The sequence below is a fragment of the Crotalus tigris genome, unplaced genomic scaffold (genome assembly GCF_016545835.1).
Source record: "Crotalus tigris isolate CLP2741 ecotype Arizona unplaced genomic scaffold, ASM1654583v1 scf7180000017887.1893490, whole genome shotgun sequence".
Classification (NCBI taxonomy): domain Eukaryota; kingdom Metazoa; phylum Chordata; class Lepidosauria; order Squamata; family Viperidae; genus Crotalus; species Crotalus tigris.
In genome coordinates this window covers 963,481-988,534 of record NW_024096704.1, presented here as the reverse complement: position 1 = coordinate 988,534, position 25,054 = coordinate 963,481, and the positions used below count along the sequence as shown (strand labels likewise).

Below are 25,054 nucleotides of genomic sequence, written 5' to 3'. Positions count from 1 at the left end.
CATGTCCAAAATATTCTAATTTTCATTTTTTAATTGTTTTGATTATTTCCCTCGGCTTTCCCAGGCGGCTTATCACTTCCTCATTTCTGATCTTGTCAACCCAGCTTACACATAACAGCCTCCTATAAATCCACATTTCAAATGCTTCTAGTCTCTTCAGGTGGCCTTCTGTCAATTTGTAATAAACAATTACAAAAGCCAATCTAATAGGATGTGTAAAAAAAAAAGCCATATATTTAAAGTTTCCTCTTTTCATAGTGTATATAGTACATACTGGCACATTCATTTGTTTTAATTGTAAGATTTGATGAAAAATTGCTTCTTGATATGGGTATACATATCTGTTCCTTTGTGTGAATTCTACTGCTATCTTCATCTTCACCTTCTAGTTTCAAAATCATTGGTTAATTGTCTTGAAATACAAGCAACCTTAAAGACCTTTCAGGAGTTAAACATGATAAAACAATTCAATTTGTATCCGATTTCAAAAACTTTATCCAGATTATACCTGTGGGTTATTCTTAAAACTGTCACTCATATTTTGTATGACTTAAGCTTCACAGCTATCTAAAATCATTGAATTTGTTTATTTATTACAAATCCTTTTTCATGTTTTCAGACTTTTGACTCTGAGGCTTTTGAATTGATTTGTCAATCTCTGAACAAAATAATCACAAAGCATACTTTTAAATCACTCTGATCAGTTTTAAGATGGTTGTCTAATAGAAACAATAGCAGAAGAGAAATCAATGAATACCATATGTGAAATACTATTTTGGATAAGAGAAATATATTTTGTTCTTTCTGACTTCTCTTATCCTGTTTCTCAACCATCTACTATTTATCTTTGAAGATACATTTCCTCAATTTAAAGAAAGGAAAGATTTTATTGAGTGACTTGTCAACATCCCAGATCTGCATGATAATCATTTTATAGCACAGGAGTCATCCATGTAAGGTGAACAAGAAACATGATTCATGATTCATTTAACTTCTGAACTTCAACCATATTTTAAATATATTAAAAATTCTACATCTGTGTTAGCTAATACTTCTATTACTTCAACTCGAGTTCACCAAAGAGTCTGCAAGCTTTTTACCCTACATCAGAGAAGATGGTAAATAACTAAAAGGGAAGAAAAGGAAAAAAGATTACATGATTTTCAAGTTAGGGCTACATAATCTTCAATGGAATAATTGGTAGACATGCAAATTGGATTTTCTTCTATTAAAAAAAACCAGTAGATTCTAGAGAGTCCTAAGCTTGAAAAAACATTAGATGATATTTTTTGTTAAAAATACAATAAGAACCAAATTGAAGTGTGATCAATACTTTTATGCAATGAGATACAATGAAAGATCAGTTCTTCACGTCAATTGGTAGGGTTGCAAATCTTCTGCCAGAAACCCTGAAATGCTGCTAAATCTAATATTCACAATGAGGGAAGAAAAGAGCTAGTGTTTTATCTTGATTTAAAGTTATGTTCCCAGTGAATTAATCCTACTCAGCTGAGTGGGGGAGTCCAAAATGAAAGATGAAGTATGAGGAATGTATGAGGAACTAGGTAGGTGTAGCCTAATGAAGAAAAGGATTAGGGGTAATATGATAGACGGCTTTGAGGGTAGTCATAAGCAGGAGGAAGTTGATTTATTCTTCAAAGCCCCGGAGAGCAGAACAAGAAGCAATGGGTGGAGCTCACTAAAGAGAGATCCAATCAGGAACTAAGGAGAACAGTAAGAACAATTAATCAATGGAATAGCTTACCTCCCTGAGTTGCTGTATCAATGGACATCTTCAACAAAGGATTGGACTATTTATCTGGGGTGCAATAAGGGTTGGACTTGAAGACCTCTAAGGTCCAGTCCAACCCTATGATTCTATGTAGCATCTCAAGCATAAAATTATTTGATGCATACACAATACAAGTGCATATGCATGGATAAATGTTCTAACCTCCTAAATGAAATCTATGCCTTCAAAGCTCGTAATATGTTTGGCTACCGTCATGCTCATGACTTTGCTAGGTAAAGATGCTAAGAGTTATGGACCCTTATATCTAAGTGTGAATGAAATAGGTTCTAAAGAAAGAATATCTGTCCAGAGACACCAGTACTTATCAAAATGAGCATAAGTACTGGTGCCTCTGGACAGATGTTATTTTTTGAGAACCTAGTTCATTCACACTTAGATATAAGGGTCCATAACTCATTTTGATCAGCCCAGGATAGGATGGCAAAAATATGTATTTACTAATTATTTACTTCACCTAGGGAGGGGTTGCTATACCACATATATCATGTATAACGCTTTCATCCACTTTCTCTTCAATTCCATAAATATAAAATTATTGTAAAGATATGACCTACACTATGTTAAAGACCAGCTTAGTTATAACTAAATCACTAAATGTGTAATAACAAAGTGTTAAATATAAGATTCAGTTTTTTTGCTGAAAAGGACAAACTTGGCTCTTTTAAAAAAAACACTTCAAAATACAGGAAAAAGAAAAATTGGCAAACACAGTGAAGGAGAAATATTAATAACAGCCTTTCATTTTTTGTTTGATGGGCCTAATTTAGTATGTAACCTGGTTTATGTAATCCAAAGTAAAGGAACATCTTTAAGTACATACATATCAGAAGGAACAACTGAAGGGCACCAAGGGCAGATTCTTCTAGATGAATTTAAAAAGAAGTTGTATAAAAGCACAGTTAAGCCCCTGTTTCTTCTTCAAAACTAATAAAACTTATTTAAAGGAGAATTGTGGTCTTCTAATATGTGACTTTAAAGGAAAGCATGGCCTCTGTTCAAGTATTTGCAGTTACATTTAACAGAATCCTTGGAATGGACAGATTTTAGGTATACAAAATTTCTTACTTCATTTTCCCTTATTCATTTCCTAAATATTCAGGTTCCATACACCAAAACCTAATGCAAACCAAATCAAACATCACTACAAATTAAAGTGTTAGGAACCCAAAAATCTATTCTGAGCCGCAAACTGAACTCAAGGAAGTCACAATTCTTAAAAAAAAAAAAAAACTGCACTCAAAGATGCTTCCTGCTTGCTTTATTTCAGCAATTCAATTAGACAGTTTTTCTTCTCCTATTTCTACTCTCAGTTTTGAGAAATTACAGCTCATCTACTGCAAATCACCTAGTAGTCAGCCAAGTTCTTTTTTCTGTCTCCTCCTGTTTCACAATATATTCCAATACAGAACAAGAGGTAGGTGGCATCTGAAAAGTTTTCTAGATAATACTACACTTGGCTAATAGCAAATAGTCTTCTCAATCAAAATGTGTACAGAACTGAATTGCTCTATCTTACATAATTAGTTGTAATGGTAGCCAACATATCCTATGGTCACCATTGGAACCACTGATGCAAATGTTTTTCCTTTGTCCTTTATATATATATATATGTTTAAAAATTTAAAACAAGGGTTAGAAACTAATCAAAGTGAGAAGCAACCTGGAAATAAGAAGAAGCTTCCTAACAATGAGAACAATTAATCAGTGCAACAGCTGGCTTTCAGAAATCATGGGGGCTCCATCACTGCAGGTTTTTAAGAAGAGACTATACCAGGGGTCCCCAATCCCTTGTGCGTGGATGGCACTGGTCCGCGGCAAGCCAGGAACTGGTCCGCGCAAACAAAACCCCATCCATGGGATGCAGATAGTACATGAAACCACGTCCCCTCTGGTCCTTGGAAAAACCTCTCTCCAGGGAACCCTGGTGCCCAAAAGGTTGGGGACCTTTGGACTAGACAGTCACTTATCTGAAATGGTATACGTTCTCCTGATTGAGCAGGGGCTGGACTAGAAGACCTCCAAGGTCCCTTCCAGATTCTATTCTATTCTATTCTATTCTATTCTATTCTATTCTATTCTATTCTATTCTATTCTATTCTATTCTATTCTCAATTCCAGTACCATCTTAGGCATGAAACAAGCTGGTGACCTTGGGCCAGTTACTCTATCCATCTATCTGTCTATCAAACTCTTTTGAAAAACTTTGCCAAGAAAACTTCAGGGATTATTCCAGGTAGTCACCAGGAGCTACACCTAGATCAGGTCAGATTAGCGCCCTGTCTATTTGGTTGCCTACAATGGACAAACACTTTGGAATGGATTCCACCAGTACTTTGACATTTTCCAAAACAAACACTTTTTTATAAATTTCAATGGGATTTCGTCTGATAGCAAATGCTTTTAAGTTCCAGTGAAATCTGAGCAACACATTTGTGTTCATATGTGTGAGTAAGGAAGGGAGAGAGCCTGCTTCCCCCTATTTCTCTTCCTCTTCCTGATCTTAATGTGCAAAACTTTCCACCCTTTTTGTTGGGCACAGCCCCGGACCAGGTTGAGACAATTTTCTGGGATGACCAAGTCTAACCACCCTGAATTAATTAGACAAAGGGTGGGATCCCAAAACTTCGACCCTCTCAATTATTCATCCGTCAGGATTTACCAGAAGACCTTAACTTTAAGGGAAGGCGCTCCCTGCGCAAAGACGCAACCTTCCAAAGAACCTTCACAAGATCGGGGAGCAAGGAGGAGGGAACGAAGGTGCCGAGTGGGACGGAGGGTAGTGAGGAGTGGGCTCGAGAATGAGTCAGCTCCCCTCCCCTGTCACTCCGCGGCTCCGGGGGCGGAGGAAAAGAGAACTCGGCCGGTGAAGCTATAAAGGCGAAGGGGGGCAGAAAGCGAGCAGAGGAGGCGGCTGTTGGGGACGGGAGGGCGGACTCAACGCCTAACGAGCTGAGCGCCCGATTTCCCGTCCAAGCCTTTCATCTGCCTGCGGTCGGGATGCCCCGGACCGGCCAACGGAAGGTGGAAGGCTGCCTGGATTCCTAGACAGCGAAACCACCGAGCGAGCAAAGCAAGCTGTCAGCCGTCGCTCCCCGGGCCAGGCTCCGCTCAGAGTAGATCTGGGTTGAGTTTGTCCCACGGCAAAAGGCGGCGTGGACGCGGGAAGAGATCCAGGACTGTTTCCTGCCCTAGACGTCCCGGGAAAGCTTCGCGGGTGGGAGGCTCCTTCTCCGGGTTCAGCCACCGCCTCCCGCCCGGGACCAGGTCTCCTTCCGTCTCCTTCCCTTCCTCCGCGACTGACTCTCCTGCTGAGAAGGAGGAGGAGGAGGAGGAGGAGGAGGAAGGGGGGCGCCCACCATGCCGCCCCGGAGACCTTGACTGGGAGCATCTACCCTTTGCTTGCGCTGCTCCGACGGCCGGAGGGCTCGCCTCCCTCGCCGACGCCGGCCTTTTGCAGAAGCTGTGCCGTCCAGCCCAGCCCCCGGGAAGGAAGACGTCTAGGAAGAGGGTAGAGCCGATCATGCAGAGCTGGACTAAGTTCTCCTCCCGCCCTCTCCTCTTCCTAGCCGCGCTCTTGGTGGTGGAGGGTTCCCAGCTCGACGGCACCAAGGCGAACGCCATCAAGGCCACCCTCATGGGCGAGACGCCGACCCAGGCGGCCAACAGGTCAGCCACTTTCCACCAAGGACTCTCTCTGGGGAGCGGCAAGAAAGGCAAACTCTTCGGCCAGGGAGGGAAAGGCCTCAAGCATTATCACCGACAAGGCGAGGTACGGTGCACCCGCGTCGCCCTTGGCTTCCCTCCGCTTGCTTCTTTCCAGGCGGGTCCCCCGAGGAGCGGATCGCAGGGCGGAGATCCAGGGCTCCGCGCTTTGGGGACGAGCAGTAATCGCAGCCTGGATGGTTAATAGCGGAAAGGTGGCAAGCAAGAAGGGAAGGTTAGAGCAGGAAGATAGGGGTACCTCATCCAGGGTCCCCTCAGAGTAATGACGTTCTTCCTTCCTCTTCTTCTTGCAGCTAAACTATCAATTACCTCGGATATGTATAAATTCCTCAAGAAGGTAACCGTAACCTACTGTATATGGTGATTTTAAGATTTTGTACCTTGCTACCATTTGGAGATAAGTTGTTTCTAGAGAGAGTCTAGTTCTGAAATACTTCTTGGACACTAATAATAAAGGTAGCATGAATGGAGGATTGAAGATTCAATTTTTCAAGTTTCTAGTACTCAGTGAGCACATTGTTTCAGCAGTAATTGACAAGGACGATTGTATTACTAATAGGACCACCAAAGAGTTGTTTTCAGCATTTTCCTGTTTGTTTGTACATTAAATGCACCAAGACCACTTTAGCTGACTGTGTTCAGCAGGTCAGCGGTTCAAATCTCACCGACTCAAGGTTGACTCAGCCTTCCATCCTTCCAGGGTAGGTAAAATGAGGACCCAGATTGTTGGGGGCAATGTAAATATATATATACATTGCTTACTGTGTACACCGCTTAGAGAGTGCCTGCACTTAAAGCGGTATATAAGTCTCATAAATAAATAAAGATTTAAAAGAAAGTGCAAACATTGCAGTGTTTCAAATGAAACCACAATGTGGATAGCAGGTTAGCTCTGGGAAGATCACAGCCAGGATTTTCCAATGTAGTCTTTAAACAAGGGGACGAGGGGTGGTGTTGAAATAACCTGATGCTATTCCCATCATGGATGAGTGTGGAAGTAGTAAATTTCAAATTAAAGACCAGTAAGCCTTGTTCTCCAAGGAGTAGGACATTCCTCCCTTCTCGTGAGGAATTATTAAATGGAGTGAGATGAAACTTTTTCAATCTCTTCTAGTAATACTAGTTCCTAACCAGAATTTTAGCAATAGAACAGATGTAACTCCAGAGACCTGTGGCCAGATCTCCCCACAAAAACTTAGAAGCAGCTGTAAAAATGAGAAAGAATAGAGTTTTCTATTGTTTTTCTTCTGTTGCTAGCCTAATTATAGAAATAAAAATATGCAGAATATCATTTTCATAAGGTAGCCATATTCATTTCTTCCAACAAATAGACTTAGGACACTTTAAAGGCAAGACCTTTACAATAGCATAAAATATCAACTGTGATCCATTGACTTTATAGAATAAGGAAGTCATTAATCCTTAGGATGTCTCAACAGTTTCTGCCATTTCTTTAATGCAAAAGATATCCTGAAGATATGAAGTTTTGTGATAATCGTGCTAATAGGTCTTGTAGCCTGAAACATCTGGAGTGCCATATTTTCCCTATGCCCAACGCTGTGCTAAGTAGCTTTAATAGATTTCAAGAGTTGGTGTTTTTTTTTGTTTTTTTTAAAGCAGATTAAATTACATCTCCTTCAACTTGGTGCAGTCTGAGTTCAAAATCCTTAATTCCCCTGCATCTACTTTAAAAAAAAGTTTTGAGAAATCTTTCATCATTTTTCATTGCCCCTTTATTTGTAATTTAGTGCCTCTGAGATAAAAAAGCAGAAAATAGTAGCTTGATAACATTAAGTATGGTGGTCAGAAAACTGATAGTAGCAAAAAATGCCTTAACAATAATTTCAGATTTTATATCGGGGAGAGTAAGTTGCTTCAAGGTCACATAAGTCACAAATTGTCACAGGATCTTTCTCCTTCTGCTTTCTTTTCTTCTCCATTTGGGCTTCTCAGGAGTTGGTTAGAACTATTGCATCTTTAATTATCTTGACTTGAATGATTGCAGGCTACTGATTTCACAGGCTATATGCATCTTTTTATTTGTTTTGAAAGGGAATGGAAAGCCTGCATGAATGTCGTGTTTGCCAACAGCCTTACACTATTGAGTCACAAGTTTTCTGAACAAAACAAACAACAAAATAGTGACAACCAAATAGCCTAGAATCAATCAGTGCTTCAAAGGTATCAATTCTGTTCTTAACAGACATCTTTCAGAAATTGATATGAGATATCTGGCTGATCATATCCTCATTTTTTTTAAAAAATAAAAAGTCTAAATAATAGATTCTTATATGTATTTTAAAATCTGTTGTGAAGCAAACATTTCCCATTTTTCTGGAAGAGGTATTGCATCCATCAACTGCTTCATTTTTGGACCGTTTCCCAGTCAGTTGAACTCAAATCCATTCACTAAATGAAAAGACATTCCTTGACTTCCTGCAAAGATAGAGTAACTGATGTCTGTTTTAATAGGAAGCTATCCAATATATATACATTCAAAATGCGGTTCCCATTAACAAGGTAAACAGCATAGAGTCCTCAAGCAAGGAAATGCAGAATTCTTCGTTTTGAATATTCAGTTTGAATACAAGTAGCATTAACCTGAAGATTCATATTGGTGTTAGGCTCAAGAGTTAAGCTTTTTTTCTCATTGTGTGACTAAAAGATTGCTAGAAATTAGGGTAGAATAATTTACAATTAAAAAACAGCAATCAGTGGAAGCTGAGATATGCTGTCATTTATTCGTTCTGTAATCTTTAATTGATAGGCTGCAAAAAAGATAACAGAAAATATTTTACTGGTTTCCTCTCAACTTGTATTATTATGAAAAACTACAACCCATTTATATTGTGTAGGCATGATTTTTATGGAAATCTAGGTTTAATTTCTCTGCAGTGAAAAAGGAACTTATCTGTTTGCTAGCTAAATGATGGCTTTTTCAAAAGATGCTTTTTCGCTTCTCATCCAAGAAGCTTCTTCAGTTGAACAGAAGTTGAACTGAACTGAACTGAAGAAACTTCTTGGATGACAGGAAAAATATGTTCAAGCAAAACAAAGAAACTCCAGTTGCCTTTTGAGAGAGCACCTTTGGGACAACCATGACCGGAATGACTGGGAATTTCCATAGACATGATGCTGGCTTTCTTTTTTTCTCCTTCTGCCATCACAAATCCATGCCTTATCCCAGGCTGCCCTATGTGGTTGGAGCAAATGCCACTATAGTCAGAAAAATAAGTTGCCTTAGTCATCCCATCCTTAGACCATGGTTTATCTATAATAATGATAGTAATAGTAGTAGTAGTAGTAGTAGTAGTAGTAGTAGTAGTAGTAACAATAAAAATAATAATAAAGTTGGAAGGGACCTTGGAGGTCATCGAGTCCAACCCCCTGCTCAGTCAGGAAACCCTACACCATTTTGGACAAATGGCTGTCCAGTCTCTTCTTAAAAACTTCCAGTGTTGGAGCATTCACTGCTTCTGGAGGCAGGTTGTTCCACTAGTTAATTGTTTTCTAACTGTCAGGAAGTTTCTCCTTAGTTCTAGGTTGCTTCTCTCCTTGACTAGTTTCCATCCATTGCTTCTTGTCCTGCCTTCAGGCGCTTTGGAGAATAGCTTGACTCCCTTTTCTTTGTGGCAGCCCCTGAGATATTGGAGCACTGCTATCATGTCCCCCCTCATCCTTCTCTTCGTTAAACTAGACATACCCAATTCCAGCAACCGTTCCTTATATGTTTTAGCCTCCAGTCCCCTGATCATCTTTGTTGCTCTTCTCTCTACTCTTTCTAGACTAATAGTATCTAGACTAATAGTATCTAGACTAATAGTATTCTAGACTAATAGTATCTAGTAACATCTGATGCACAGCCATGGTCTAAGTTGAAATTTTATTCATCAGTAAATTTGTCTCTTCTGTTTTGTGTTCTAAATGTTGTTTTTATTAAATCCGCCTTAGAAAGTTAACTGGAACCTTGCCTCTCCCTGCAATCTTCTCTAATATTTCAGTATTTGCTTCCCAATAAGCAATGGACTTTTTCTAACTTCCAATGTCTATGTGATAAAGATTATAAACCTTCTGGGCACGTTGAACACCATCTTTTGTATGTTCTGTGCACAATGTACTCAGGGCTAATTATCTTGTCATGATTAGAAAACTGTCCCCTGCTTCTGCTCAGAGACAGTGGACTTTCTCTGTGCAGTAAGAGAAAGGGAATAATTGCTCTCTGCTTTGTCCTGCCCAGAAAAAGGCAAATGATTATTCCCCTTCCTCTTCTTCCATAAAGCATATTTTCCTACACAGGGGAATGCTTTATCCCACTTCCTTCTGAAGAGAATAGAATGGTCCATGTGGAATGTGACAAGGAATAATTGCTCATTAATTCCTCTTATTCAGAGTGATTTCTGGTTGAGAGACTGTACGGAGAGGAAAGGCCTCTGCCAAAATGCTACGGGCCAATTAGGGAGCACTCACAGGATGCATCTCAATCAAAACTTTCCAAATTCTGTTTTAGAATTTGCAGTTGAGAGAGAAAGCAACATAGCAAATGTCTTCTTTTTATGCCTGTTTACTGCCACTGTCCATATTGCTGTGTACGTGCTTGTGTTTTTGTGCGTGCACACACTGACTTCCAAGTGTCAAAAGCTCCATGAAAAATATCCACTATTAGGTTATGCTTTGTACAACTTGATCAAGATCTGTAACAGTACTTGAAAACTTTGTGCTCCAAAGAGACGACAAGAGTTCTGCATCTGAATAATAACTATTTTTTTTTAAAAAAACATGGAATTTTATGTTGGAGTGAAGATAAACAAATAGGCACTAATAAGATGGGGAAATGAAAAATTTGACCTACCATAATCAAGAGCTATTTCAATTATTTCTGCGAATGGATTTAACTCTTAGGAATTATATTTCTTTGGATAAAGATAAGACAGAACAAAATCGTCTAGTCTATTAGGAGGGTTGTGGAGAAATTGAGGGCAATGTGCTTTTTGAGAGAATTTGATTGTATTATGTACTGTAGCTGAGTTATAGTTCATAAAAACAAACATCTCATCTATAGGTAAATGTAATGTAACTAAACAGATAAATGATCCTATTTTTTCCATTACTTGTTGTTGCTGTTGCTTGCTTGCTATACATAGCAATGGAAGGATGTGTAGCAGAAAATAAGAATATAGGGAGTAGCACTCCTCTCCAAGTAGTAATATCGATTTTAAAATGCCTAGAGAAATTTGAGAGAAATTTTCAAGTGTCCCATGAATAGAGTAGAAAAACAGAAGCCTCTTTCTCAATAGAAGAGAACTTTTGAAGAATTGCAGAGCAGATTTTATCACCAGATAAACTAAAAGCATGTGGGGAAATGAAGAAATGGCAATGTGCACTAATAAATCAGAACTCATTTCTTTTGTGCTGTTAAAGACTTCTGCATATTGTGATAGAAGGATAGAAAAATGAATCTGTGGCAGAAAAAAATTGGGCAGTCCACTTTCGCCAATAACTTTCTAGTTTCAGTACTAAAAGGAAAACATTAGCTTTTGGTTCTTCCAGCAGTGGCTCATATATTTAAGACTGCAGGACAAGCAATGTCAGTGATGGCTGTTACTGTATCTTTTTATTTTTTATTTTTTAAAAGAGCTGCTGAGATGACATTTCTAGTGTCAAAGCATGAAATCTGCTGTGTTTAAAAACAATGGTTACATGAATTCCAACTAATTAGTACATAACAATTTTGTTTAAAAGAAACTATTATTAGATTAGTAGTTCTTAAGTTGTTTAGACTATTGGAATTTGTTTTGAGGGATACAAGATATTGTTTGAAAAATATCAAAGCTTCCTTCTCTCTCGCCCCCCTGCTATCCTTTTTCTTACCCTTGATCTTTATGGCTATGACATTTACATGAATGTTTGTGGGTGGCAATGATTATAGTGACCAAGACAGTTTTCCCCAAACCTGAGCAAATTACCCCAAATTGGATAGTGGTTTTTTTTTAATTTTTGGATAACAACCCATTTCCCAATCATCTCCAGGACATTCTGATAAGTGGTTCTGCATAATGAAGGAAAGTTTGGGACCAGTGCCTTAGCATTGGGAGTCAGAGAATGAGGCTCAGAACAGATTGTGTGAATTTTGGGGTGATTGTGCTGTCTCTCAATCCAACCCACCTCACCAGATTTTTGTTTTATATAAATTGAAATATATAAACACTGTCAATGTGTCTGTGTGTTCCATGTCATGTTTCTTATTGTCAAAGACCGAAATAAAAGACTTTATCTATAAAGGACACACCTCTCTTTTTAAAATGAGAGATCTGCAGTTGAAAAAAGTCTGGGCCATTAAATGTTGTTTAGACAAAAAAGAAACTACAAATAGTATCATTTTAATTGGTATTACAAAGTTCCAGACTTCATTTCCTTATATGTTAATAAAAGTGTGGTTGGCATAATTCTAGTCTACATCTTAAAAATGAATACGTGCGTAGAAGAAAAGTCAGCATTTACTGGATTGAATTGATTTGCCTACAAAACATTTCATACTTGGTTTAAAAATGTTACTATAAAGTAGATTGTATCTACAGAGCGTTCTGTTATCTCTTATACTTTGTACTCATATTTTGGTTATGTGGGTTCATTTTGCATCCCATGTAGCAACATATAGAGGTTTTCTACCGAACATGTTTCTGCAGCTAATCTTATTTTTAATAAAATGTATTATTTCAAAGTGTACACTTAAAAGTGTTTTAAGTATACAGTTGTATTTTTAATACAAAGCTAAAAAGTAATATGATTTATCCTTGTGGAATTTAAAAAAAATAAAGACTTAGTTAGTCTAGAACAGGGGTAGGCAATTGGCTCTTTTATGACTCGTGGACTTCAACTCCCAGAATTCCTGAACCAGCTATGCTAATTCTGGGAGTTGAAGTCCACGAGTCATAAAAGAGCCAAGGTTGCCTACTCCTGGCCTAGAATATGTGCAGATTTCTTTTGCAACTCCATTTTGAAGATAACATTCTGCTCATCATCTTCATGAATAGGCCTTTCTTTTCTTTCATATTGGAAAGAATATGCAATGAACTTGCTTACTTTTTCATAATTTGACCCCAATTTCTTTTAGCAGCTGTTACACTTGGCTCTTCCCTAACTTTATGCATTCTTTTTTTAATAGTAATTTTATCAAAAATTACAAGTACAGTGATTAAAAAAATACTAATACAAACTGGAAAAAAGAAGAGAGTAGAACAGAAAAGAAAAATAGAAATAATGAAAGACAGAAAAATATGAATATACCAAGGAAGAAGAAATAAATGACTTCATCACAAGTATAAACCATTTTAGTAAAATTCTCTTAAAATCCACAAAACTATCTATTCTTCCTTCAGCTATCTCCTATCCGTAAACAAATTGTTAAAAACCTCATTTCAGTTCTGAACAGGAATAGTTCATTATTCAAGATAACAACATATCTATTTTAAACTTGATCAGATAAACCAACTTTATATTTTTTTTCTTTCTACTTTTAACAATCTTGATCTTTATTACCTTCAAATAATGTCCTAAAACTTGATTACTTTATTCCTTCTCATAAAATTCTTCAAAGATTTAACAATCCATTTTTGAAAATCCAATATAGGAAGATCATCCAGGTCACTCTCTTGCTTGTTATTTATATATCCGTTTTAATGATTAAGATATTAGCCACTTTATTTTGTATGTCCAGTATAGCATTTTTTCCCATATCATTTTTGTGGCTTGTCAATTTTAATTCTACTTTCAGAACAGTCTCAGATTTGTCCAGTAAAACTTGTTCCTTTTCCATAGTATAACAGTTTATCAATAGATACAGACTTACAATTAATGTCTGGAGCCATTGTTCAAGAATGTCCTTCAATATATCACATGTTAAAATACTTTACTCCATTCTGTATTAGTTACTCAAATGTAAGTGTTTTTTTCCTATAATTGTAATCTTTAGTATTTTCTAGTTCCTGGTTGCCTTTTGTCCAATCTTCAGATTCCATCCTATTTTTTTTTAAGAATTCAAAACAACATATTTTCCGGGAAGGATTCTTATAATTAATTTCAAAATCATATTTCAAATTCATCTGGATTTTTAGCCCATTGGCAACTTTTTAAAATTAAAGTTATAATCACCTTTTTGCAGCTTATTCTTTTCCCACCATATTATTTAAATTCTTAAACTTGTAATTAAAACTATTTCACAAAGGATTGAAGGAAAACTATTTGGTACTGTAAAAGTTGTTGATCCAAATAATTTTAATAGCTGAAAAGAAGATAACAAGTGCTTTTCTAAAAGTGATTAGAAAAATAAGTATGCCTTTCAAAGTTGGGAAGTACACTTTGAGTTAGAGGGTTATTCTATCTCCTAAAGCTATAAACCTGCTGGAGACTGCTAACTTGTAATCTCCTCACAAATACCATCTGCCTGAAGTATTTATGGGCAATCTCAAATCCTCTCCTTGTCCAGAGTGGTTCCAGTCTTCTCACCAGCTCTTCATTTTGCCATTTCTTCCACAGAAGCCAACTTTATGCATTCTTTACAGGCATGTGACATTATATATTTTGGGATACATCTAAGTGCAAAGATGCATGCAAAAAACTATATAACAGTATTCACGCTACCTATTACATGAAACAAAAATCATTAGAAAGGTCAAAAATTGAACATGTATTGAAATTAGTGAGCTTCCTCTGATTGTGTCTGAACCATGTTTAGAAAATCTTTGTTTAAATAAGATTATACTAAAGACCTTTATATATATGATATATATATCAGCTCACACTGTTGTTTAATTCATTTAAGCCAATTCCTTTCACTCACTTAAAATATTTGGAAGTGAAAATAGACATTAAAAAACTTAAATAGTACAGAATAAATTCCGATCATCAAAACAAGAATCCATTTTTCTTTTATTATGTTTATTTAGAGAACTCTCAGCTGTGAGATTATCTATGTCTCAAATAACTTAGTTTTCCAGGTCTGATTAATTATAGATCAGAAGTCCCCAACCTTTTGGGCACCAGGGACAGGCTCCATGGAGAGAGGTTTTTCTGTGGACCGAAGGGGTGTAGTTTCATGTGCTGCTTGCATCCCATGGATGAGGCTTCACTTGTTTGCACGGCCCAATTTCTGGCATGCCACAAACCATGGACTGGTCCATGGACAGGGGGTTGGGGACCCCTGCTATAGATTATTTGTCTATCTGAGCTTGAATTCACTCTCTCTGTTCTCTACTGCCCTGTACAATGACATAGAAAACATGCTAGATGCTCTGGTTTAGTCTTAAAGTAAAGATTTATCCTATTCAGTCATGTCTATCTCTAGGGATCAGTCCTCATCTCTGCTTCTTAGCCAAGGGAGCAAGCATTGTCTGAAGACATTTCTTTTATCGTGTGGCCAGCATGACTGTATGCCAGGGCATAAAGAATGCTGTTACCTTCCCACCAAAGTGGTACTTATTTATCTACTCACATTTGCATCCATGTGCTAACTGCTAGGTGGGCAGGAGCTGAGGCAAGAATGAGAAATCAAGCATGGTGCTTGGGTCTCGAACCTGGTCTGTCAGCTTTCCAGGTGACAAGCTCAGTGTCTTTAATCTACTGAGCCATCACACTCCTATTGTTTAATCTTACATAAGTGCAAAGTCACTCACTTAATGAAGAGCCTTACATACATTCCTCTAAATCAGTGGTTCTCAACCTTTCTAATGCTGCAACCCCATAATACAGTTCCCCATGTTGTGGTGACCCCCAACCACTTATACATCACCGGGTGCCAGGGGCGTGGCCAAAGAAAAGGGGGAAAAATGGCGGACAGCCTTGTTTGGCGATCCCTGTGAAATGGTCGTTCGACCCCAAATGGGGTCCCGACCCACAGGTTGAGAACCACTGCTCTAAATAATGTATTTAAATATGTAATCAGTGTCCTCCAGGAGTGATTTGGACTCAAGCAAAAGGTTGGTATTTGTTCTATTGGAACAACAAAAAAAGGATTTTATTAATATATATATATATATATCAGTAGATAGATATCACGCATCAAGCTTTATAGCCAGTAGGCTCTCTAATTCTCTTTTCCGACTTTTAGAACAGCCTACAATAGCCATTTGCCTTTTGAATACACCTGTGTTTGTGTATAGGGAAACATTTTTCTTTTTCTCATCTTTCTATAGACTTTTCTGAAGAAATGAATAGGTATGGAAGATGTGTTAACATTGGGCTTTTAGATAACTTTGGCTGCACATCTCTCTTTTGGTTGTTTCTCCATCCTGCCAAGGAGTAGATACTTCTTTGTATTGTAGCAGCAGCAGGAGCTGCAACAAGAATTTGAGGCCGGCAGTGAGGGATTTGGATAAGAAATAGAACATGCATGTAAAAGATTCTGCAGAAGTTTCCACAGCTGTAGACTTAATCTTTATGCTAACAGTTCTCTGGATGCAAACTGGCAATCAAGTAAGGAAAAGAATACCTTCAGCATCCTCGGCCAGGAAATAAGAATTTAGCTTATCCCACCTTAGGGTTGCTGGTGGCAGATGTCTAAAGAATGATCCATCCTACTAGCAGAAGTTCTAGTTTTCACTGATCTGATTTTCTATATACTTTCTGAAATATATGAATGGTTTTGTTACTAATCACTTAGGGTGTGCCCCAGGATAATCTTGTCTATGTTCAGAAACTAAGTACAGCTGGTTAGTATTTTAGATGGGATACTTTCAGATGAAAGTGAAGTTGAGATTCATTCCACTTCTATGAGCCTGCCAAGAAAACTGAGTTTGATTCAGAAGAGACTTTTCTTTTAATGATGATCTGGGTTGTATAGTTTGATTATCAATACTCTTTTGTAGGACCCCTTAAATTGTGGTTCAATTTGGCTCTGGAAGACTTTTGCCAAGGAATGGTCAGTTGTCCCTCCTCCAAGTTGACATAAGAGAACATATCAAAGGTCATGCCCAAAAGGTGGGTACAAGACTTGAGAATTTGACTTTCTTCAGTAGAGGATTTGTTTGATCTGAATATTGTCCCTTGATGCAGATTTTTAAATAAAATTATGGAATAGCTATATTTGGGTTTCCCAAAAGATTTTATAAAATGGAGGCAGATTTGTATTTGGCCCCAAATCTATAGTGAGGAACAATGGCTCTTTTTTTAAAAAAAGGTTTCTTTTAAAACTTGTTTTGTTTAAGAAAAAGGTTAAACAAGAACATCCACTTTCTGCTGTAATTTTTAAATATATATTTAGAACTATTACCCTGTGCTTTTAAACTAGATTATACCTGTAATTTTTCTTACAATTCACAGGAATATAAATTAATATTATAGGTTAAGATAATTATTTATTTCTGTATTTCATTCTTTTTGATTCCAGTTTTGATATAATTTATTAATGTATTTGAATGAATTGTGAAATACTCAGTTAATTGGTCTAATGTGGCAATGATGCCAAGATAGGCAAGGATTTCCATTGCCTTCATTAGCAAAACTTTTCCATATTGTTGCTACTTTCAAATGAGTATTGAATTAATTTATTAATTATATATGTTTATTCCATGTGGTAGTTCTTAAATAATTACATTATATATGAATGAGCAGGGGGTTGTACTAGATGACCTCCAAGATCCCTTCCAACTTTATTATTATTATTATTATTATTATTATTATTATAGATATAGAAAGAAGTTTCTGTGGATATTCACAAGTAGGAGCCTTTAAACTTAGGTAGAGAAAATTCTCTGAGAAGGTTTTTGTATTGAATCCCCTACAAAGATAGTTTCAAAAAGTCAGTACATTGCTCCATTAATTTCTGTGCAATTATTCATTTCCATAGATATTCTTGAAAACCTATGTTGTTGTCAATTTTAAAAAAAGGGGTGGTTTTCCAAATTTGAATTACACTTTCATTTCTAAATTATAGATTACATCATGTGGTATAAATTTCCTTTCTAGGTAGTTTTGGAATATTCATATATACCATCTTTATTTAGTTGGACTGCTTTGGGTTAAAATATGTCATACTATCATACTGATTTGAAAATCCTGATACATTTTGTGGAAAATTGCAATTTGATTTTATGATAATCAATGTTCTGTGTCAATTCAGACTTTAAAACTTTTCTTTAAAAAACTGTTATATGGAAGATTTGGATAGATACCGGGATTTTTTATTTTAGATCAGTTATGGACTGATAGTGAAAGTTGCAAGAGACAGAATGTAAATCCAACTAATATGCTTTTATTGTTAAAGGGGCTTGGGGACTATTTGCATATCAAGATTCCACATATTAGAAGTTGCCATTAAAATTCAGATAGAAGCATTTTCAGAAAATAGTTAGACGAGGCTTTCTAAGATAAAATATCCTATAAATATTTTATAAATTCTTGACAACTATGTGATAGTGCACAAATGTTAACATTATTTTCTAGTCTACCATACAGGCTTGGAATTTCCTGGTGCTGTTCAAACTTAGTTTTTAAAATCAAGTAGGGATGGCTAACTGCTATCATCTAGCTGGGTTAAAGTTCTTAATAACAATGAGCAATTAAAATTGCTGTAATGCTGATTACTGTTCTTAGAAGATAGAACAAGTCTTCACAAATGCCCTATAATAAGAGGTTGCCAAATCATTGTTTAATTGGTTGGCATCCATTTTGTTTCCCTGTCCCCCCCCCTTCCCCATTAGCCCTGGTCATATGGAGTCTTCTTTGGTTTTCTGCATTTTAATATGCTAACATGAAAAGGGAATAGAGAAAAAAGCATATGTACCATATTTTATTATCTCTACTATAATAAGGACCAGCTTCCAGACTGAGCCATGTACAAAAGGCATTAGCGTAAGATGATCCTTGATTGGATATTGTTGTACTGTAATTCAAACCAGCATTGCCGCAAAACAATCAATGTTTGGTATGATAGTGTTTTCCCTTTTGGACTGGCACTGCATTTTTAGAAGACAATGCCATGGTGAAGCAGGAGAGAAAACACACAATGGTTCTGAGCTTGATTGCACAAGGTGGTTTATCTGGAGCACCTTATAATCTCCAAGTAGGGGTGATCTTTTAAATCTCTATTTAAATCAGTCTTGAATATAAACTTAGAGGTAAATCTATGCTTTATGCAAGGGCACCCCTGGGACTTTTATTTTTTATTTTATAAAATATAAAGGATTTTTTAAAATGTTCTCTTCAAAGAGCAGACTAGAGCTTCACAGATGAAAATGGAGAATCAGTGTCATAAACCTGGTAGGAAACATTTCCCCAATTTATTTAAAGCTGTTAGTGAATTGGACAGCATATAAATTTAACAAACATATAAAATAAAAACATATAGAAAAAACTTTCCAATGTATGGAAACTGCAGATGTTTGCAATGATAAAATAAAAACTGGGAAGCTTTCCCTCATTTTTTTCACAACTATTTACTGCCTTAGTAATTCTTCATCCAGCAAAGAGATAGTTTCAGTAATCCATATGAAATCCCAGGTGTGAAGCCATTGATACATGTTATAGCAATGTTTTTTATTAATTTATATCCTGATTTTTCCCTGTATGATATAAAAATGAATTCACAATTTTGTCATGAAGAACCAGTCAGTCAGTCCAATTGCAGCAAATTTGATTTGCAGAGGATAAATTCACCATAGCTAAATATCCATAGTTAATCAGTTTATGCTAAGCTTCGGAAAGCCATTTCATCTTAATGAAAATCCACACAAAGACCCCTTTTGAAGTTGTAACCTGTGTTCTCCCCGCCTTCCAAGTGCAAAATGAAAAAGTGATATTGTTTTGATCTGCAAATTGTTTTTGAGCCCTTCATCTGGTAGTTCCTAGGAGAACAACTGAAAAAGCTACCAACCATGCAAACATGGGAGCCATTGAACAGACTTCCATGAATGTAGACCAATAAGAAAATAACTTTTGGAACTGCTGGATGCATCAAATAAGGCCTCGCTGAGAAGACATGTCACATCTGCTTTAGATATGTAATATTCCATCATTTTGTGAAGCTGAAGCACAATTGCTTTCATACATCTAATAATTAGTATGCATGTAGATATTGATCCACTAACCCCTAAAAGGAGTAACAAAGGAACTGGCCAGATTCTCCTTTTCTATGGTTCCCAGAGTGAAATCTAGTGATGCTTTTCAGTGCATGTGCATCTTGTTAAGGATAATGTGTTCCCTGAAGCACAGCAGCTGTCTGTCAAGAACTGGGATAAAAATTCACTCTATATTAAAAGTTTCATGGAATGGACTACTTTTTGAAACAGTAAAGAGTTTTTGTAAATTGTTAGTTAATACAGCATTTCCAAAATGCTTTTTAGTATTGCTTGTAAAATTCTGGGCTCATTTTTTCCTCCACTTTTGCTATCTTCCACAACTTCCCGTGTAAGGAAATGGCTTTTAAAGAGCAGAATCCTCTTAAAATTATTTTTTTCCGAGGAATCCTTAACACAGCAGCTGCAACAAATTGAAACTGAACTTTACCCTCAATTAGAGTTTTAGTTATGGATTGCCAAGTAAATAAAGTTGTTATAACCTCATGGTAACGTCTTAGGCAACTGGGCCTTAAGGTTTTATGAATAAAACAGAACAAGTGGCTTTATTTGCAAAACTGTTCATTATCTCTCATGTTTCAAAGAAAGTTATAAAACTATCCCAATTCATTTAAATATGGATCACATTTGAACTTGTCCTTCTGTGAGAAATTAATGTTTGAATTTCTATAATTTTTGTATTTTTCCTTAAATGCTACTGTACCTTTTAGGATAAAAGATGTGCAAGAGACCAAAGATGTAACAACTTCATATGTAGCACATAGTCATGAAGATCAGTTGTAATTTGTTCCATTCCTTCACTGAGGTTGATAGATGTTGGTCATAAAAAGCTACAGATTAAGTAAGCAAACAATCAAATCTCTCCCAGTTGAGTCCACTAGGTTACATCATGGATAAATAAGCTAGGTAGACTTATGGAAAGAAAGAAGTCTGTAACAACCCATCTTGATACCGGGGATTTCATGTCCCAGTACACGTCACATGTGCATATTGCTATGTCCTATGCTAAGACAATATAGGATAGTGTGTGGATTGTGCTGGTGCTGATGAAGCAAAGACTCCCCCAGACTTTCCCAAACTTCAGCATCACTCCCCAGGATACTTAATTTGCTCAGAATTTTCCCAATGGCAATCTTTCCCTTGATGACTTGCTTTGGAGTTTAGCTCAGCCCAGTCTTGTCCAGCCAAAGAGTGGGATATAGCACTAAAGCAGCCCCCAAATACAACACTTCAGGGGCTGCCTTAGATTAGTAGATGATATGACCATTTAAAATGGAAGCAGGTCAATTCAAGCATTTTCTGAAAGTATTCTTACTTTGTTTTCCAGTGACTTTGCTGAAACTCAAATCAAATCAGGTTTATGGGAACTTATGTAGAAGCAACTAGAAAGTTAGTAATTCAGTATAGGCAATTGCAGTGTTCCTCACAGAACAAGATAACTGGATTTAGAGTCTATTGTTGGGCCAGATCATAAGGATGAAAACTTAGCAAATCCTTGTCTTATTACTTTGGATTTTTAGTACAGTTAATCCTCATTTACTAACTGCCCTGTTCAATAACCGTTTGAAGTTACAATGGACGCATTGTGCTATGCCTGACCTGTTGTTTTTTCTTTTATTTGCCCCTTTGCACAGTAGAGAAATTGGAGAGGATGGTATTAGAAAATTTTGCCTTCTTATTCTCTTGTAATCTCTTCTTCTCCAGTTAAAGTAAATAAAAACATTAATTCTCTTCTTGCTAATTATTTGGAAAGCATTCCAAAGGGTGAGGGAATGGAGAAAAGGAAAGCACAGTTGCAGTCATGGGATTTCCCTCTTAGCAACCACTTTGCTTAGCAAATTCTGGTTATTAAAGAGGGATTATCTCTATGTAGATGCATTTTGGGAGAGTTCTACCATTTGTTTGTAGCTGGAGTTTCTTGAAGAAGGCATGTTAAATTAACAATTGCCGGATGAAGGTGAACATGCTGAAATAAAAGTAAAATGGAAATAGACAAAAATTTTGGGCTAAAATTAAGATTGTATTTTACCCCAAAGAACAGATCCACAGAGTGGAATTCAGCTTAATTTTTATTTGTGTTTTAACTTTTAGGTAGCAATAGCAAAGATAAAAATTGTACAATTACAGCTACTACAGCAGTTTTTAATTGCCTTAATTTCACCATGATTAAAGTATTACACAGCACCTATCTTTTGGAAGTTGGAGTTGATACAAAATGGCAGCAAGGAAGCCAACCCATGCATGGCACCAAGATAAATTCCTGCTAGAAAAGCAGAAATATTTGCAGTTGTTTCTAGACACAATTTAACATGTTGGTTTTTCACCTTTAAAATTTTATATAGCTGGCTATGGGAGGTACTTGGTAAAAAAATTGCCTGCATTCTGTAGGAAAATGAGTTTTAGAGATGTTCATGTTTCAGAAGTCCATTTGTTGGATAGCGAAGAGAAATAAAGAACTTAACAGCAAAAAGATACATTATCTCTAAGTTAAGGGAAACTATGAAATGAGAAAAATTACTTTTGGAAAAATGCTAGTGCTTCTTGCTAAGTTTTTTGGGAAGAGATAGATTGATTCTTTTCATGTACGAAGCCCTTTTTTGGGGTCATTCACCAATCCCTCTGCAGAAAGGAAAAGATTTGTTTTAGAGGGGGGATAAATGTAGAGACTTCCCATGGTGGAGAGCATTCTGACAAGACTTTTGCCACCATGAATCATAAATATTATAATGAAATTCTATAATTAAAATAAACAAGGAAACCTCATAAGCATAACTTTTTACAGTTTCTTACCAAATGGTTTTCTCATTTGCAATGTACGGCTGTGAAAATTGGACTATAAGAAAGGCTGAGTGCAAAAGATCACTCTGACTGCTCTTTAGAAGGCCAGATCCTAAAGTTGAAACTCAAATACTTTGGCCACCTAATGCGAAGGAAGGACTCACTGGAGAAGAGCCTAATGCTGGGAAAGATTGAGGGCAATAAAAGAAGGGGACAACAGGGGAATGAGGTGGCTGGCTGGAGTCACTGAAGTAGTAGGCGTGAACTTAAATGGACTCCAGAAGATGGTAGAGGACAGAAAGGCCTGGAGGAATGTTGTCCATGAGGTTGCGATGGGTCAGACACGACTTCGCAACTAACAACAACAACCAAATTATTCAACTGGCTTCTGCATTTTCTTTTACAAAGAAATTTACAAAGTTTTTCTAGGTTCAAGTCAATTTTCAGTTTGAATCCAGTAGGCAGCTTTCAGTAGCTCTCAATTTATAGCAATCTTTGATTGATTGATTGATTGATTACGTGTCATGAAGTCAGAATTGACTCTTAGCAACCACATAGATAGATTTGGTCCATGATGACCTGTCCATAACCTGTCCCCAAAACCTGGCTATTTGTACCTTGTATGAGAACTGTGGATTGATTTGTTTAATGATGTATTTGTTTTCTTGGCTGCCTGTGATATTCTCAGCAATCTTCTCCAACACCCAAGTTCAAAACTGTTAGTACTCTTCTGGCTGGCTCTATTCTGATCTTTGTAGATACAGAAAAATCACGTCATCTGAATATGTTTTCCAAATGCTAGTCTGTGATGTATTTATTGAACAGAACACTGGTAATCTGAAGGATAATAGCTGTATAGGATGCATTTCATCAGCTTGAAGCATCCCTTCTATGCATAATCCTTATTCTCTACTGATGTAATGTTTGCTATATAAAACTGGACAGGGATGCAAGGATGTTAGAAGCCAAGTTATGGCTTTCAGTTCTTTAATGAATCCTTTCCTGGCCTTGCTAATGTTAAGAAGACATACTGGTGCCTCATGTGTTCTGCAGCTGGGAGACTGGTGCCAATTCAGGCAGGCAACTCTTTGTGTCTGTTTTGACTTTAGCTTTCCAGAAGCTCCGGCACCGTGTTGTTCTCCAGAAAAGCATCTAAGTGGTTTCCCATTGACCAGGGATATGATGCTGGTTAATGGAAGCAGCATGTGAGGTGGGACTCCCCTCATACAGAATAATTTAAATCTGTTGGTTGAAGGTTTATGCAGCCCATATTCCTGGTTTCTCTTTTTGCATTTCATTGCATAAAGTCACCTTTTAGCAGTGTTTTGGCTTGTGAACAGAAGAGCACTGGGTTAGCAAGAATATGCAGAGTTCCCAACATCACTTCCATAGAAAGCCACTACTGTTAAATCAGCTTGATAGATCAACATTTTTGCCACAACCTTTATTGATGATTCATGGTTATAAATATTTATAATTTATTTAGCTGATATATATGGCCACCCAATTTGCAGATTACAAATCTAGGTGGCTAATATAGGATTAAAAACAAAATCAGCAATGTAACTTAATGCCATCCCACAACCACTCAGCATTTCAGTTGTTAGAAACAGGATCATTCAGTGCTGTGGCCCAAAGCCTGGGGAAAAACAGGTCTTATTTGAATTTGGGAGTGGGGAAGGGGTATGCTATGCCAAAGGCTAGTGCATCAGAGAATATGTGCTTCCTGAGTCCTGCCAGATGCACAAATTTAGAGAAGTGGTGGGAAGAAAAAAAATGGAGACAGGCAGTCCTGCAAATAGGACACAGCCCTATCTCTGTGTCATTAAGAAATTCATAAATGCTGATCAGTATCTTGCATTACAACCAGAAGCTTAGTAAATGCAACTTATGAAGGGGTAGTATTACAAGGCTTACATGGTGCATCCATAATTACCTGGACCATTGCATTTTCTGACAATTGCAATTTCCAAAGTATTTTCAAGGATAATTCCATGTAGAAGACATAGTCCAACAGGCATGGACAAAGACATAAGTGTGAATAAGGCTTCTTAAGCAAGGGCACAGCATGGACATACTTGATTCATAGGATAGCTTTGAGCAATGCTCTCTTGGTTATGGTGTCACATACTATTCAAGCAAGATCTGAGAGTCCAAGAAGACTACCAAATTGTACAGCTGTTCTTTCTGAGGCAGTGTGACCCACCTATGAGTAAAGGTGGAGAATCCCCAGATCCAGAAGCCCCCCCCAAACCCACAATCACTTGGTCTTCTTAGGATTAAGCCAAAGCTTATTCTTCTCGTAGCTTCCAGACACTGAATAAAGATATTATCATTTGGTTGGCCCTGGCTAGAGATATCCAACTGAGCACTGTCAACATATTGATTGTACTTATTTTATCTCTTGTCACTTGTCAATGGAGCTTGCATATTTCTGCAAGATCATTTTCTTTACTCTCTACAGTACCTAATCCAATACCAAAGGATGAATTTAGTCAGTGACTTTGTGTCAATTTAAATAGATGAAAGAAAGTGCAGAGTTCTGAGGACCTTACATAGTAGGACTCTAGAACTAGATCCCCTTTTTCTCTTCTCAATGACGAGAACCAGTCCTGGAAGAAGAAGGAAATCCATCACAATCCTATGCTTCTACCTACCCCCAAGCTCCCAAATC

General features: G+C 37.1%; 1 protein-coding gene across 1 annotated transcript in view; it reads left to right on the top strand.

The window, feature by feature from the left end:
* The first annotated feature begins 4,598 nt into the window (after nt 1-4,598).
* Nucleotides 4,599-25,054, top strand: part of DKK2 (dickkopf WNT signaling pathway inhibitor 2) — a 55,764-nt gene continuing 35,308 nt past the window's right edge. The window contains exon 1 of the mRNA XM_039344011.1: nt 4,599-5,582. Coding sequence (XP_039199945.1) covers nt 5,334-5,582 — 249 coding nt within the window. The 5' untranslated portion in view covers nt 4,599-5,333. The remainder of the gene's footprint in view (nt 5,583-25,054) is intronic.